Source organism: Prosopis cineraria, unplaced genomic scaffold (assembly GCF_029017545.1).
Source record: "Prosopis cineraria cultivar Desert tree isolate PC_DT_omini unplaced genomic scaffold, ASM2901754v1 PC6, whole genome shotgun sequence".
In the NCBI taxonomy this organism is placed as follows: domain Eukaryota; kingdom Viridiplantae; phylum Streptophyta; class Magnoliopsida; order Fabales; family Fabaceae; genus Prosopis; species Prosopis cineraria.
In genome coordinates, this window is record NW_026555337.1 from 7,190,951 (window position 1) to 7,204,522 (window position 13,572).

The following is a 13,572-nucleotide window of genomic DNA, read 5'->3' on the forward strand; positions in this document are numbered from 1 at the left end:
TTCCACGAAATCAGCTCTTCAAAAATTAATAATTTTTTACCTGAGCAAAAATTTAAGAATTTATTATACATTAATCCCTCAAATTATATAATTATTATAAAATTTACAAAATTAAAATATATAATTACTATGTACTTTTTCAATCAAATTTTGATAATTGGTTCTTAAATTTAAAAAATTAAAATGTAAATAAAATGAGTTAGTTACAAATTAAAATACGCACGTCCTAGTTTAATTAAAAACAAATCTTAAGCATGTAGATTTGAGTACTTCAGTCTTCAGTTCAGTGTTGTCCATTTGCATTTATATTTATATCTTGAAAGACAACTTTTATACGAATTTGGAAAAATTGAAATTAAATACACTGAGTAATTTACAAAATATTATGAAATTATCAAATATCAAATTCACCTTTATTTATTTATTTTTTGCAAACACATCTGATTATTATTATTACTACTACTTTATCCGAAGAATCTCTCACTACACGTGACCGTCACCGCTATGTTGGAAGCGGAACTTCAAATGTCAACATCGTCAGTAAAAAATCTACGCTTAGCTAAGGACGTAAATTATTTTCACTCTCTGCAGATCCAGAAATACAGCGAAGAGGAGCAACAGAAAGATTCAACAACATTTTTTTTTTCCCAGAATTGTTTTCGCCATCTCTCCTTTTTTCTGGTTTCGTCCTTCTTTCATCATCAATCTTCCTGCTCGCTAAAGCAACGGCTTTGATACATCGTTAGCTTCCGATACAATCAATGGCCCCACACTAGACACTCACTCTCTATCCCCTTTGTGTTTGGGCGTGCGCTTCAAAATGGTCACCCCGAACCAGAACCGGCCTACACTATCACTCTCATCCCCACCTTCTAGCTCTTCCACTCCGAAGGTACAACCACCAACTCCTCTCATTTCCCGAGATTTGATTTTCACTATTTCATTCTTTCCATAAATTTCACTCCTCGGCAGTTCAAATTTCCACGAATTTACTCCAACACTCTGCTTAAATTCGTGATCTTGTCTTCATTCTTTGTTTTGCTCATTGTTCCTTCTTTTTTTATGGTTGAGGTTTCAGAAGTTTGTTGGTGATGAGCTACCTGTAGATAAAGGCCGACAAGTTGGTGCGGAAAAAATGGTGGGAACTCCGATTAACGGAAGAACAAGGCAAGCTTTTACGTTCGTTAACGGCGGTCATGATCTTGGCCCCAGCAGTGCCCCGCCGAGCAATGCCGGGTCGGACTGTGGTATTATTGAGTTTACGAGGGAGGACGTTGAAGCGCTGCTGAATGAGAAAGCCAAAAGGAAGGACAGGTTCAATTATAAGGTCAGTTAATTAACGCTCGAGCCTCGTTCTTGAGTTGATGCTCTATATTTATATTTCTTGAATTCTTGAGGGGCCATTTTTTTTTTTCCTTTTTACCTCTTCGGTGTTGATGGATTTGGATCCTATTTGTTTACCCCTACTTCAACATCAAATTCTGGGTTTCTAGGAAAGGTGCGAAAATATGGTGGAATATATAAGAAGGCTTAAGATTTGCATCAGATGGTTCCAAGACCTTGAACTTAGCTACTCGCTGGAGCAAGAAAAGTTAAAGAATTCACTGGAGTTATCCCGGCAAAAATGCGTGGAGATAGGTGAGATTCTGTCATATTCCCCCCTCTGTTCTTAATATAACCTCATTGATATGTTTGCTAATACATTTAGATTCATCTGATTACAGAGATACTTCTTAAACTCAAGGAAGAAGAACTGAATTCAATTATTGCGGAAATGAGAAGGAATTGCACTTCTTTACAAGAGAAATTAATAAAGGAGGAATCTGAAAAGCTGGTAAGGGAGATTTTCGAGTCAGTTGGAAATTTTTGTCCAAAGGAAATGTTATTCAGAAATTCTCCTCCTCACTCTTTTCTTTTTTTAATAAAACAATCTTTGTATATACAAGGCCGCGGTGGAATCTCTTGCCAAAGAGAGAGAGGCTAAGCTTAATATTGAGAGGTCACAGACTTCTCTGACGGATGACCTCGGGAGAGCTCAACGCGAACTCCAAAGTGCAAATCAAAAGGTAAAGTAGTTATGCAATCCTATTGCATGAATTTATTTCCATTTTCATATATAACCTTTTTAATCATTACAGGAATTATGCTAGCAAGTGATAATTGATTGTCTACACCTATTGGTTTTTGCAGATATCGTCACTCAATGAAATGTATAAGCGGTTACAGGACTACATAACAAGTCTCCAACAATACAATGGAAAACTTCATACTGAACTTTCTACTGTTGAAGATGAACTTAAGCGTGTGGAAAAAGAGAAGGCTACTGCAGTGGAAAACCTCACCATGTTAAGGGGTCAACTTACTTTGTCCCAAGTAATTTTTTTTTTTTGAACTATTTCACTTCAGAATAAGTAGTCTGCGGATCATAATAGACATATGAAATCCTCATTTTAAGCACAAAGTATTGCAATTTTTTTTAATAATATTATTGTGAGGAAGAATCTTGTAATGTGATATTCTTACTTGTTGGTCTTAGGCTATTTTCTCTGGGAAAACCTTTTCATGTTTTATAGTCCCCATCGTTAGCCCTATACATCCCTCGTTACCACTTGATGCATGGTGGATCTTATTGTGTATAGCATTGTACTTCTAAAGGTTTATTTAGCACATAGTACTCACTTATAAAGGTCTTCATTTGAGGATTTATCAGAAGTTTTGAACTAAATATTCGTTATAAATTTAAGCATGCTTGGATGTGGCTTGTGGATTTACATGTACTATTACCTTCCTTCTTGAAGTTTTAGACGACTGAATCTGTTGGACTGGGTTAGCTGTTCGGTTTGTTCTATTTGTACTTGACATGAAGCTGGTATCTTACACAGTTTCATTGGTTCGATTGTTAGTCTTCTCAAGAAGAGGCCATAAAACAGAAGGATGCTTTGGCTAGTGAAGTTGGATCTCTTAGAGGGGAATTGCAACAAGTCAGAGACGATCGAGACCGCCAATTATCTCAAGTTGAAACTTTAACTTCTGAATTAGTGAAATTAAAAGAATCTACAGAAAAGTCTTGCAGTGAACTGGACACTTTGAGGATTAAAGCTAACGAACTAGAGGTTGGTTTTTAGCCAATTTCTTGAGTCAATATTCTTTCCTCATCATTATGTATGCAGTAGCTGATGAGTTTCCTTCATAGGCAAGATGTTCTATGCAAGAGAGTCAGATAAAGACATTGCAAGAGCAGTTAGCAGTTGCAGAGAAGAAAATGCAGGTAACAAGGCACTCGTTTATGAGAATATCTATATATATATATATATGTAATCAGGGTCTATCTAGTTCTTGGACGCATCAATCATGGTTTTAGTGACAAAATGTTGCTTGCTTAATTTTATGATGTGGTTGTTTTTGTACCATATCAGGTGTCTGATATATCTGCGTTTGAGACAAGGACTGAATTTGAAGGGCAACAAAAACTTGTAAATGAGTTACAGAGACGCTTGGCAGATGCTGAATCTAAACTGATAGAAGGGGAGAAGCTGCGGAAAAAATTACACAATACCATTTTGGTGATTCTCAGATACAAAAATAATTGTTGGTAATAACTAATAAAAAATCTATACACTATTAATTCTTCATTTCAACAGGAATTAAAGGGGAACATCCGCGTATTCTGTAGAGTGCGCCCTTCATTGCCTGATGAAGCTTGTAACACAGACACCAAGATTATCTCTTATCCCACATCAATGGAAGCTCTTGGACGAGGCATTGACTTAAACCAAACTGGTATGCAGCTTTTTGTTGTCATTAAAGTTCTTATTGATATGTGTGTTGGTTATTGATCTGTTTATATTGTCAACTCATATTACTCTTATATTTTCCTTAGGCCAAAAACATTCTTTTACATATGATAAGGTTTTTGCGCCAGACGCCACACAAGAAGAAGTTTTTGTAGAAATTTCACAGCTTGTGCAAAGTGCTCTTGATGGCTATAAGGTAATTTCTTTACTCTTCTTTCGGTCACTTTGATATATTATTTTGTAAAGTATTAATAAAAAAAATACAAGTAGTTTCACAATTGCCAGCTGATCAGGGGGGAAAAAAACACAATTCTAATCCTGTTTACTCTTTAGATGTGCACAAAATGTAGGCATCTTTAACTTTCTTTTGCCTGGTATTCTTTTAGTTTTTGACCTGTTGGTGCTCCAAATATCGCACCATTAGTTTTGCACAGTGGGAAAGGCTTCAAATATACTCTTTTATAACATTGATCTGTATCCATTACGTGCCTCATGGATTCTTTGAAAATTGGTTCTTTTCCAGGTTTGCATTTTTGCCTATGGTCAGACAGGGTCAGGAAAAACCTATACAATGATGGGCAGACCTGGACATCCAGAGGAGAAGGGGTTGATACCTCGATCATTACAACAGATATTTGAAACAAAGGAGTCTCTAAAATCCCAAGGATGGAAATATGAAATGCAGGTGACAAAGTGCTCTCCTCTTAATACCTGTCATTGCAATGCCTCTGTGTGTGTATTTAAATTTATTGTTGATGAGGTTTTTCCCACATAATCACAGGTGTCAATGTTGGAAATATATAATGAAACTATTCGTGATTTGTTATCTACAAATCGATCACTATCAGATGCAACACGTACAGAAAATGGTACTCCTGGAAAGCAGTATGCTATCAAGCATGATGCCAATGGAAATACAATTGTTTCTGATCTTACTGTAGTGGACGTTCAAAGTGTTAAAGAGGTTGCATTTCTTTTAAATCAAGCTGCAAATGGCAGGTGACTAGTTTAGAGTGCTCATTTTTACTATACTTCATTTGGCAATGTCTTGTGTTGCATTTAATAGGGGTTCAAGACAATGAATGAACTTCTGTTAGGAATACATAGCTATACTTACAATGGATTAAAGTGGGAAAGTCAAAAGACTTGGGTCCAGTTCTTTAGGTGTTTCTACTCAGGTTTTTCAATTTAAAATTACATGTAGACACTAGACATTCTTTGCAGCTGAGCACTGCATTACTAAATTCCTTTAAAAGAGTATTTTCATGTGTCAGTTTTCTTAAAGAGCTTGATGATGACACTTAAGCAACTAAGCAACTGAACCTAAATTTTATCATTCGAAGTGTACAGTTTTCATGATTTGAATGGGTTCCATAGGTAATGGGCAACTTATTTTGTTTAAGCCTCACATTGTTGCCATGCAACGTTTGACTCATTCTGCTCCTGTAAAGTCAAATTACTCTGCTTTTATTCGGTTGGATGTAACTATATCTTTTTATTTCTTTTCTCCTGTTAGGTCTGTTGGGAAAACCCAGATGAATGAACAATCATCAAGAAGTCATTTTGTGTTCACTCTTCGAATATATGGTGTTAATGAGGTACATACGTTTCTTTTCTGATATTAATCAGAAGCATGTTTCACGTTCCATGTTGTTCCTGGATAGGGACATAAATACCTAACCTAATTCTTCATTCTTCTAGAGTACTGACCAACAAGTGCAAGGTATTCTGAATCTAATTGATCTTGCTGGGAGCGAGCGTCTTTCAAAAAGTGGGTCCACCGGGGACAGGCTGAAAGAAACTCAAGTATGTAAAGCCATTATGCTAAAGAGTTTCACAGGGTTATATTAATGACTGTGTTATTTCAAATAATAAAATTGTCCTTCCCCCCTTTTCCTTCTAAAGCTTAAATAAATAAATTTGTCTTCCATTGCAATTCAGGCAATCAACAAAAGTTTATCATCATTAAGCGATGTTATATTTGCATTGGCGAAAAAGGAGGATCATGTGCCCTTCAGGAACTCAAAGCTTACATATCTACTTCAGGTAATTATTTTTTATTTGAGGCAATCTTTGATTTATTAATTTATACAGAAATTAAGGTGTTTTCTGACATTCTAATTCTGTAACTAGTGATAAAAACATTCCATGCCAAAATGGGATAACCCTAAAGCAAAGTTTCTGGCTCCTTCAAGTGGTCATAGTAAACCTTAATCTTATCTTAGTCACTTGTCCAAACTCCAAAATCATTTATTAAAAAACAAAAAAAATGTACTAATGTTCTTTGGTCCAATTATTGAACAGCCTTGCCTTGGGGGTGACTCGAAGATACTAATGTTTGTGAATATCTCTCCTGATCCTTCCTCGGTAGGAGAGTCTCTATGCTCACTTCGATTCGCCTCCCGAGTTAATGCATGTGAGATTGGAACGCCTCGGCGACAAACCAATGGCCGTCCCACTGAATCACGTCTGAGCTATTTCTAATCTCTCAATTAGATGAATACTTCAAATCTCTCTCCTAATCCTATTTGGTGCAAGTGGTACAATGGGCGCTGTGTGTACTACAATAAAACAACAAATGGAATTAAAAGAGTTTGATTCTAACATCGATCGGCAATATAGTCTGTATAGTGAAGAAGCTACTGAGTCTGCATCAGCTGAAGAATCTTCCACTCTGCTGCATGTCACCTATTTATTTTTGACGTTTCCTTTGCTATAAGGAGGTGTCCCTCTCTCTGGAGATAACTTGTCAAACATGCTCTACTATTGAATATAAGAGTATATGTATGATTTTATATTTATTTGTTTATTGATTGTGAAGTCTCTCTTGAAGATGCACTATCTTCCCCTCCGTCTTGTCGAGAAAAACGAGAGATTAAGGTTCAAAATTTTATGAAATTTGATGTGGACCTTACTCGGTGTTAGAGTGCATGATGCACTTTAAAGGAATCAAATATATTTTTCATAGAAGCCAAGTAAGAAGGATGTTTCTGAGAACAATTAATTTTGATTGAGATGTAATCAAATTGTTTTGTATAATGAAGACATTCGGTCCATGACCTCGTGGAGCATAACTGAAGTTTCCTGATAGGATGCTTTTGTATCTGGAAAATTTTTCCTCCTCGCAGCATCTTCAAGCTGTAAATACAGGGAGATTCATTATTCTGAGTATATATATACTTTCCGGGGAGGGGGAACGGGAAAAAGACAGAAAATATTTTTCCTTATTTTTTTAACCTTCTCAAAATTGTCAAAAAGTTTGTTGGCCATATCCATGAGTGGCTGCTTATCGTTCAATGAAACTGCAGAGATGACCTTGTCGAAATCATAGTACATGAAGGTAGACTTGAGCCTGAGATACTTCCTCACATAGTTGAGTGTATCTTCTGCAACCAAATCCGCCATAGCCAGAAGATCAAACGCGTATTTCTTAATCCTGTACACGCTTCCCTTTACCCCAATATTCGCCATGTAGATCCCTTTCTTCAGAAAAGAACGAGTCCCAGTGTTCGTATTCGCAAGTTCTAACATCATTACACGATCAGTCTCCATCAAAATGACAAAAATCACATTCTATAAAGTTCTAAGAAAGCATGTATATACATTCAGTTGTGTGTTTCGAGACCCAAGGGTGCATCTAAATCTTTGAATGAATTCGAATGGAAGTGCTGGCTGGAGAAGAAGAAGAAGAAGAAAGAAAGCTTACGGTTAGAGATGGAAGGGGATGGCAAGGGTTCTTCATACCAGAAGCCATTATCCAGAGCAAGAGAAGTCTTGTGAGTGGAATTTGCAGTGAGAATGAAGGACACGAGTCCTATGGCTGCTCTTCTTGTGATCGGAACAGGACATTGTTGTGGAGCCTGCTGCGTTTGGCCTCCCTGAAGCCCGAGTATCTGAAACTGTCTTCTCCTTCTCTTAGGGTTTTTGTGAGTGTTTGGGAGGTTGGTGATGGGAGGGAAGGTGTTCGAGACTCCACTCAAGTTTGCGAGAGAAGTCATTTTGTGAGCATGCTGATGAGTCTCAGTTGTCCAGTTATAGCCATATCCCTCAAGTCGTTGCTGTCCAGTTCACCCGCACCACAGGGAGAGACCCTATCCTCGTTGAGGGTGCTTTTGTAATTTCTCCCTCATTTTGGGGTTTCCTTGGGCCGAACAATTTGGGCCAGCCAAGATTGCTTCTTTGGGCTCAAAGACCAATCAGAAGGATCCAAAATCAGAAGTTCCGGTCCTTTTTGTGTCCTCCATTTTGTTCATGTTCGTTGCAATATATATTTTTAAATGGATAGAATTCAATTGTGCTTGTCTTCCTAATGAGAAGAAGATAAGGAGGAATTTAGAACAAAACACAGGTGGCCCACACAATGCGTGCCAATCTGGAATGAGTAACTTACATTTTATATGATCATGATCTCTTGCTAATGTTCATAATACATTATGAGATTTTATTTCCCACTTTGACCAAAGTTTGACTCTCACTAAATTCTACCCTCAATTTAATCGATAGTTCCTTATTTCACCGAGAAACCACCCGTATCTCTCTCTCTCTCGGTGGACAGTTTAGATTTAGATTTTACAATAATTTTTATATTTTAAAAATATTTTAATTTTAAGAATGTGGAGTAAAAATATTCTATTGGCTGTTAATAAAAAAAAAAGTTGTTTATAATAGGAACAAAATAAAATGGAGATAAAAATTATAGCCCATCGAAATTTTCATTTCTAGCCATGACTTTCCCGATTTACTTTGCTTATGCGTTTTTAGTTGTTATTTTTAAAGTAGATGTAAGTCAATGATACTAATCCAGACACATCATGGAGCTTATATTGATTAAAGAAATTAATCAATGAAACCAAATTCTATACAACTTTTTTTGGACGCCACTTCAATAATAGGATTAGGATACATATGTATTTGGCCGGTCTCACATCATCTACGTTATCCAAAATCGTAAGAGTTGATAAGCATGTTCTAACCACGAAGATATTTGAACAGATGATAGCCGATAGGAAATGATCATTGAAGAGTTCGTGGAAAGGAATTTGGCATTAAATAATATAATATTATGTCAAAGAAAGATTGTGTGAGAGAAAAATAAATTATAAATTTAATATGTTAAATATTTAAAAATACAATAATATCACTTCATTTATATATTTTTTATATAAATTAAAAGAAAAATTGTCGAAAGAAACCTAATGACATGATACAGATCTGCGTAGCTATCCCTATACAATGAGATAAGACTTTGTTGATGTAATTAAAAAATTGAATAAAAAATTCTAATATATGGCACCCTATCAATTACTGCAAGATCTGCATTTTGATAAAACGTGCATGACTCGTAGAATAAGTTGAATCAACATGTCCTGAGATCTCAGGTTCAAATTTATTAGAATATGAAATCGAGTCAAATAAACATGTCAATGGAAATACTAACTAGTCCAGGCGAGAGGTGGTAGATTTTTCAAAATATCTGACAATGGTAGTAAAGAATGGAATAATTACATTTTGAAGGGTCAAAAATGGTGACTCTTAAGGTACAAATGAATTAAAGTTTGCTCTTTAATTGCAGGATGACATAACACTGATTCAGGAAATAACCAAAGAAGACAGCTAGCAATGCATGCATGTTCATTAATTCCAAAGAAGTAAATATGCTATTTATTCACTGGGAAATTAATAAATGATCAAATTATTTCTTAATTTAATTTGATACATGAACTTGAGTGGCATATTGATCAATAAGAGTAAATGGACCTTAGAATTGGATAAAGCCAATAGCCATCTAATCTAATCTAATCTGTCTTCATATAAATCCATTTCGTGTCTTCAGGGGAGTATGTTATTTATTTTGTATTTGCCAGATAATTAGATTCATCTCAATTTAACTATTTAACTTTAAATATATATATATATATATATATATATAATAAAGTTAGTGTGGGCATGTGGGGTGTTAGTACACTTTTTTCGTCTAATAATTTTTAAATTTTTAAAAATAATTTAAAGGGAACTTGGTGATTCTGAAAATTAGTTCCCATTCTTAAAGAAATCGTTAGATTTACTTAGTTTTAATATAATACCATTTGAAATCAAGAAATTTATTCGGATCCAATATCTTTTCAGAACAAATTTACAGATAGTCTTCTCAAGAAGAATTTACGTAATTTGATCGTAGCTTTAGAAGAAAATTTATAAATAATAAAAATTTTAACAAATTCAAGAAACAATATTATAATAAAACTCAAACCTTAAATATTTATTTTATTTTAATAAAAATTTTAAAGGTACATCTATATAATATACTTCCTCGGAGCATAATATAGTATATTTTTTAGAAGTCTTGTTTAGTTCAAAATATAGGACATTGAGTAATTTTTATAATTATTTTTTCAACTATACCCCTACTTTATTTGTTATACTTTTTTAAAAAAATGATGCATTAAAATTTTAATTATCATGATCAAAGTATTTATATAGGATATTTAACAAGGTTAAAATTGAAAAAATTTAAATTTTTTAAGAAGTTAGGGTTTCAACTAACATTTTTTAGAATAACAAATTCATTATCAATGTTTTATATTTTAATCCAAAGGAAGTACTCTACTATTTAATAGGGGTGTTCATACTTGTCTTGTTTCGGTCAGCCTAGTTTCATCCCAATCTTATTGGGATGGGTCTGCCCAGTCTTAAAATAAGGGGATGAAACTTTGTAAAACAGGATAAAAAAATATCTTGGATAGGATGGGATGGGACACAGATTACCACCATAACTTCCATCCCATCCCTAATATATTATTATATTTTTTAAATTTTTTATTAATATTTAATACTTTATTATTTATTCTGTTAAAATAAAAGTATATATATTTTGTTCATTTATTTTATGTTCTTTTTACACGATTATCTACCCACTTAAATTATGTAACTTAATGATTCTATTTATAGTATTGATAGTTTAGAGGTCATTTTGTAATTATTGTGCACTTGATTTTAAGTTATGGTTATTGTGATTGTGTGTTTTTACTTTAAATTATAATTGTAATTACTGTAACTCAATGATTAAATTTATATGCTTGTATTATTTTGGCTTTTGACTTAGCAAGTCATCTAATTTAATAAAAATTATTATCTATATCTCTCTTTATTGTTTTGTTTTTTTTTTTAATTAGGACATTCTGGTCTCGTTTCAATCCGATTCTGATCCTGAACAGAATGAGACGCGGAATAAAAACTTAGTCCAATTTAACTTTCAAGACAAGACACGTAACCAAACAGTTGTTGTGAGCAACCTACTATTCAAATAGCTGCTTAGCTTGTTCGCCTTTTATATTTCTTATTTTAAAAAAAGAGAAAGAAATGAGAAATGAGAAAGTAAAAAAGAAAAGAGCGACATGTATAATTTAATGCGATCTGAACACATGATTCTGATGCTTTGAGAAAGCATGATATTATAATTATAGTTATATAAGCTAGGCATCCTTTTGAAGGAGAAGAAGCAGACGCAGAAGAAGAAGAAACGAAGGGCCGCATGGAGAAGGTGAAGAAGAAATCTAGGGTTATCAGAATAAGCTCAAAATCTGAATGGGAAAATCAGATCAGTCGAGCAACCAACCAAGCCTTCCCTGTTGGTCTCTCATGACTCATCTTCTTCCCTTGATCTCCTCTCTGCTCTTGCTGCGACATTCATTCAATTTGTGCTGCAGGTTGTGGTTCACTTTTCTGCTTTCTGGTGCATGCCTTCTGTCGCCATGAATCCTTCCTTCCAACACCTTTCTTCTTCCTATCAACAGCTTCTCTTCTTCTTGCTTGATGTTGATGAGGTTCAGGTACTTCCCTTTTCATTCCAATCCTCACTTGTTCTCAGAATATCACTCCAGATTTATCATCTGTTATTTTCTTCCAACGGGACTCATGGGAGGAAAGTACGATATTTATTTTTCTAATTTGTTTATTTTAATCTGGAAGCTGATTCTGAATTATAATATTGATGTTATCGGTTATTCCATACATAATAAAATATCTTCTGCAGAATAATTCCTAGCCTGCTTTTATTTATGGTCGCTCTAGCTAGTTGTTTGGTCTCCATACTTTTTGATTTTTAAAAGAAAAAAGACATAAGAAAAATCACCTGAATAAGATATGAATCAAAATTTATCTTCACCTAAATTGCTTGAAAATAAAGATATATATATATATATATATTGATTGTAGATACATGGCACCTGATATACTGTTCTAAGGAGACTTAATAGGGCCCAGACTAATTTAGATTGATCAGAATTTGTCTGTGGTTTATGTAGGAAGTGGCAACAAAAATGGACATAAAAGCAATGCCAACATTTGTGATGCTAAGTGGCGGAAGTGAGAAGGATAGAATAGTGGGAGCAAATCCTCAAGAGCTCAAGAAAAGAATTGATGCTTTTCTTCAATCCTCATCTTCCCAAAATTCTCTCTAGATCTTTCATCATCAGCTTTATTTATTTATCTATAGTTATTATTATTATTATTGTGCCTGTACATAAGACTCCAAAGGTTGTTTTTTTTTTTTTAAATGGTGTTTGGTTTTCGTGTTGGATTGAATTCGATCATTTTGATTGTTTGTCGTTTATTGTTTGTAATAAACATCGTTACGGACAATGCGATGTTTGTTTTAAAATTCTTTGCCTTGGAGGTATAAGTAGTATGTTTGTTTGTATGCGTGTCTTTGGTCAATTTCCATTCTGTTATCACTTACCAGAGAGATACAGAGACAGGGAGAGATTTTAGAAATTTGGTTTCATATAATTGTGATCGTATATTATTTTTTTATTTTTTATTTTGTTGTGACAGTACATTATTGTATCACTGTAATTTTGAAGGGTTTTGGTTTTTATCTCTGAACAATTACCACTTCAAGGTCCGTTTGTTTAAGATTATAAAATAAGTAATTTTTAGGTAATTTAAATTTTTTATAAAAAGAAAGTTATGTTGCAGAAACTCTATAAAAAAATAAATATTATTTTATGTTTAATTACAATAAAAAATGATTATTAATTAGTTATTTTTAAATTTTAAGATGCCTTCTTTTATTTTTGTTATATAAAAATAATTTATTATTACATTATTTTAAAATTTTATAATATCTCTCCATGTATTTCACCTCTTTAAAATATTTTATCTCATTTATCATATTAAATTATTTTCAAAAGTTACTCAAAATAAATTTTTAAAATAATAAAAAATATGCTTTTTTGAGATTTTAATTATTTTTAAAAGTTTAAACAAACGTTATAAAAACTCACAAAATATTTTTTTTTCAAAAAATAAGTAACTTTTTCATGAAATAAGTTAAAAACAAATAGCCTTAAATTTTAATAAACTATTAATTAATGATAACTTTACAAATTTATTGAAGGAAAGAGAGAGAAACATTAAAATGTATTCTATGATAAAAAAAAGTTTAAAATATATTTTTGCCTTTCAACTATTCATCTAGTATTTTAAACTTGTATAGGGTTTATTTTCCTTTTCAACATTTGAAAATGGTAGGCTAGGCACTTTACATTAAAAAGAAAAAAAATATAACTTTAAGTTCCTACATTTTGCTTGAATTTTATTATAGATCATTCTACTATTTTTAATATTCTAAATTCTTGTACTTTTATTTTTTGATATGCTAGATCCCTATAACACCTCTCATGGAGGGACTTGGAATATCAAAAAATAAAAATGTAGGGACCTAAAATATTAAAAAAAATTTTAAGAACTTATAGCAAAATTAGAGTAAAGTATAGTG

General features: G+C 33.2%; 3 protein-coding genes across 4 annotated transcripts; 2 read left to right on the top strand and 1 right to left on the bottom strand.

Moving 5' to 3' along the window:
• The first annotated feature begins 638 nt into the window (after positions 1-638).
• Positions 639-6,601, top strand: LOC129313331 (kinesin-like protein KIN-14N). Of its 2 annotated transcripts, none has more exons than XM_054956320.1 (17): positions 639-892; positions 1,079-1,327; positions 1,494-1,638; positions 1,725-1,834; positions 1,947-2,066; positions 2,191-2,373; positions 2,904-3,113; positions 3,194-3,268; positions 3,417-3,563; positions 3,642-3,780; positions 3,881-3,990; positions 4,318-4,479; positions 4,576-4,793; positions 5,311-5,392; positions 5,496-5,600; positions 5,736-5,840; positions 6,099-6,601. In XM_054956320.1, the coding sequence occupies exons 1-17, from the start codon at positions 821-823 to the stop codon at positions 6,276-6,278; spliced, it is 2,412 nt and encodes an 803-aa protein (XP_054812295.1). In that variant the 5' UTR covers positions 639-820; the 3' UTR covers positions 6,279-6,601. The 2 variants fall into 2 exon arrangements, with proteins under 2 accessions (XP_054812295.1, XP_054812296.1); XM_054956321.1 differs by having other exon boundaries at positions 641-892; positions 1,072-1,327.
• A 114-nt stretch (positions 6,602-6,715) lies between these two features.
• LOC129313332 (photosynthetic NDH subunit of lumenal location 3, chloroplastic) lies at positions 6,716-7,860 on the bottom strand. Its single transcript, XM_054956322.1, has 3 exons — positions 7,501-7,860; positions 7,032-7,318; positions 6,716-6,932 (listed from the first exon to the last, which is right to left on the bottom strand). Exons 1-3 carry the CDS (start codon positions 7,790-7,792, stop codon positions 6,816-6,818), a joined length of 696 nt encoding a protein of 231 aa, XP_054812297.1. The 5' UTR covers positions 7,793-7,860; the 3' UTR covers positions 6,716-6,815.
• A 3,286-nt stretch (positions 7,861-11,146) lies between these two features.
• LOC129313333 (thioredoxin-like protein CXXS1) lies at positions 11,147-12,492 on the top strand. The gene is made up of 3 exons (XM_054956323.1): positions 11,147-11,421; positions 11,501-11,623; positions 12,098-12,492. Exons 1-3 carry the CDS (start codon positions 11,326-11,328, stop codon positions 12,251-12,253), a joined length of 375 nt encoding a protein of 124 aa, XP_054812298.1. The 5' UTR covers positions 11,147-11,325; the 3' UTR covers positions 12,254-12,492.
• The last annotated feature ends 1,080 nt before the right edge of the window (positions 12,493-13,572 follow it).

Bases quoted from the DNA above. Each gene is read 5' to 3' on its own strand.
- LOC129313331 (XM_054956320.1), top strand. From the start codon at position 821: ATGGTCACCCCGAACCAGAACCGGCCTACACTATCACTCTCATCCCCA. The intron at 3,564-3,641 runs GTGATTCTCAGA...TCATTTCAACAG, and splicing joins AATTACACAATACCATTTTG to GAATTAAAGGGGAACATCCG. The intron at 5,841-6,098 runs GTAATTATTTTT...ATTATTGAACAG, and splicing joins AGCTTACATATCTACTTCAG to CCTTGCCTTGGGGGTGACTC.
- LOC129313333 (XM_054956323.1), top strand. From the start codon at position 11,326: ATGGAGAAGGTGAAGAAGAAATCTAGGGTTATCAGAATAAGCTCAAAA. The intron at 11,422-11,500 runs GTTGGTCTCTCA...TTTGTGCTGCAG, and splicing joins CAACCAACCAAGCCTTCCCT to GTTGTGGTTCACTTTTCTGC. The intron at 11,624-12,097 runs GTACTTCCCTTT...TGGTTTATGTAG, and splicing joins TTGATGTTGATGAGGTTCAG to GAAGTGGCAACAAAAATGGA.
- LOC129313332 (XM_054956322.1), bottom strand. From the start codon at position 7,792: ATGACTTCTCTCGCAAACTTGAGTGGAGTCTCGAACACCTTCCCTCCC. The intron at 7,319-7,500 runs GTAAGCTTTCTT...TAATGATGTTAG, and splicing joins ATCCCCTTCCATCTCTAACC to AACTTGCGAATACGAACACT. The intron at 6,933-7,031 runs GTTAAAAAAATA...CTGTATTTACAG, and splicing joins TTTTTGACAATTTTGAGAAG to CTTGAAGATGCTGCGAGGAG.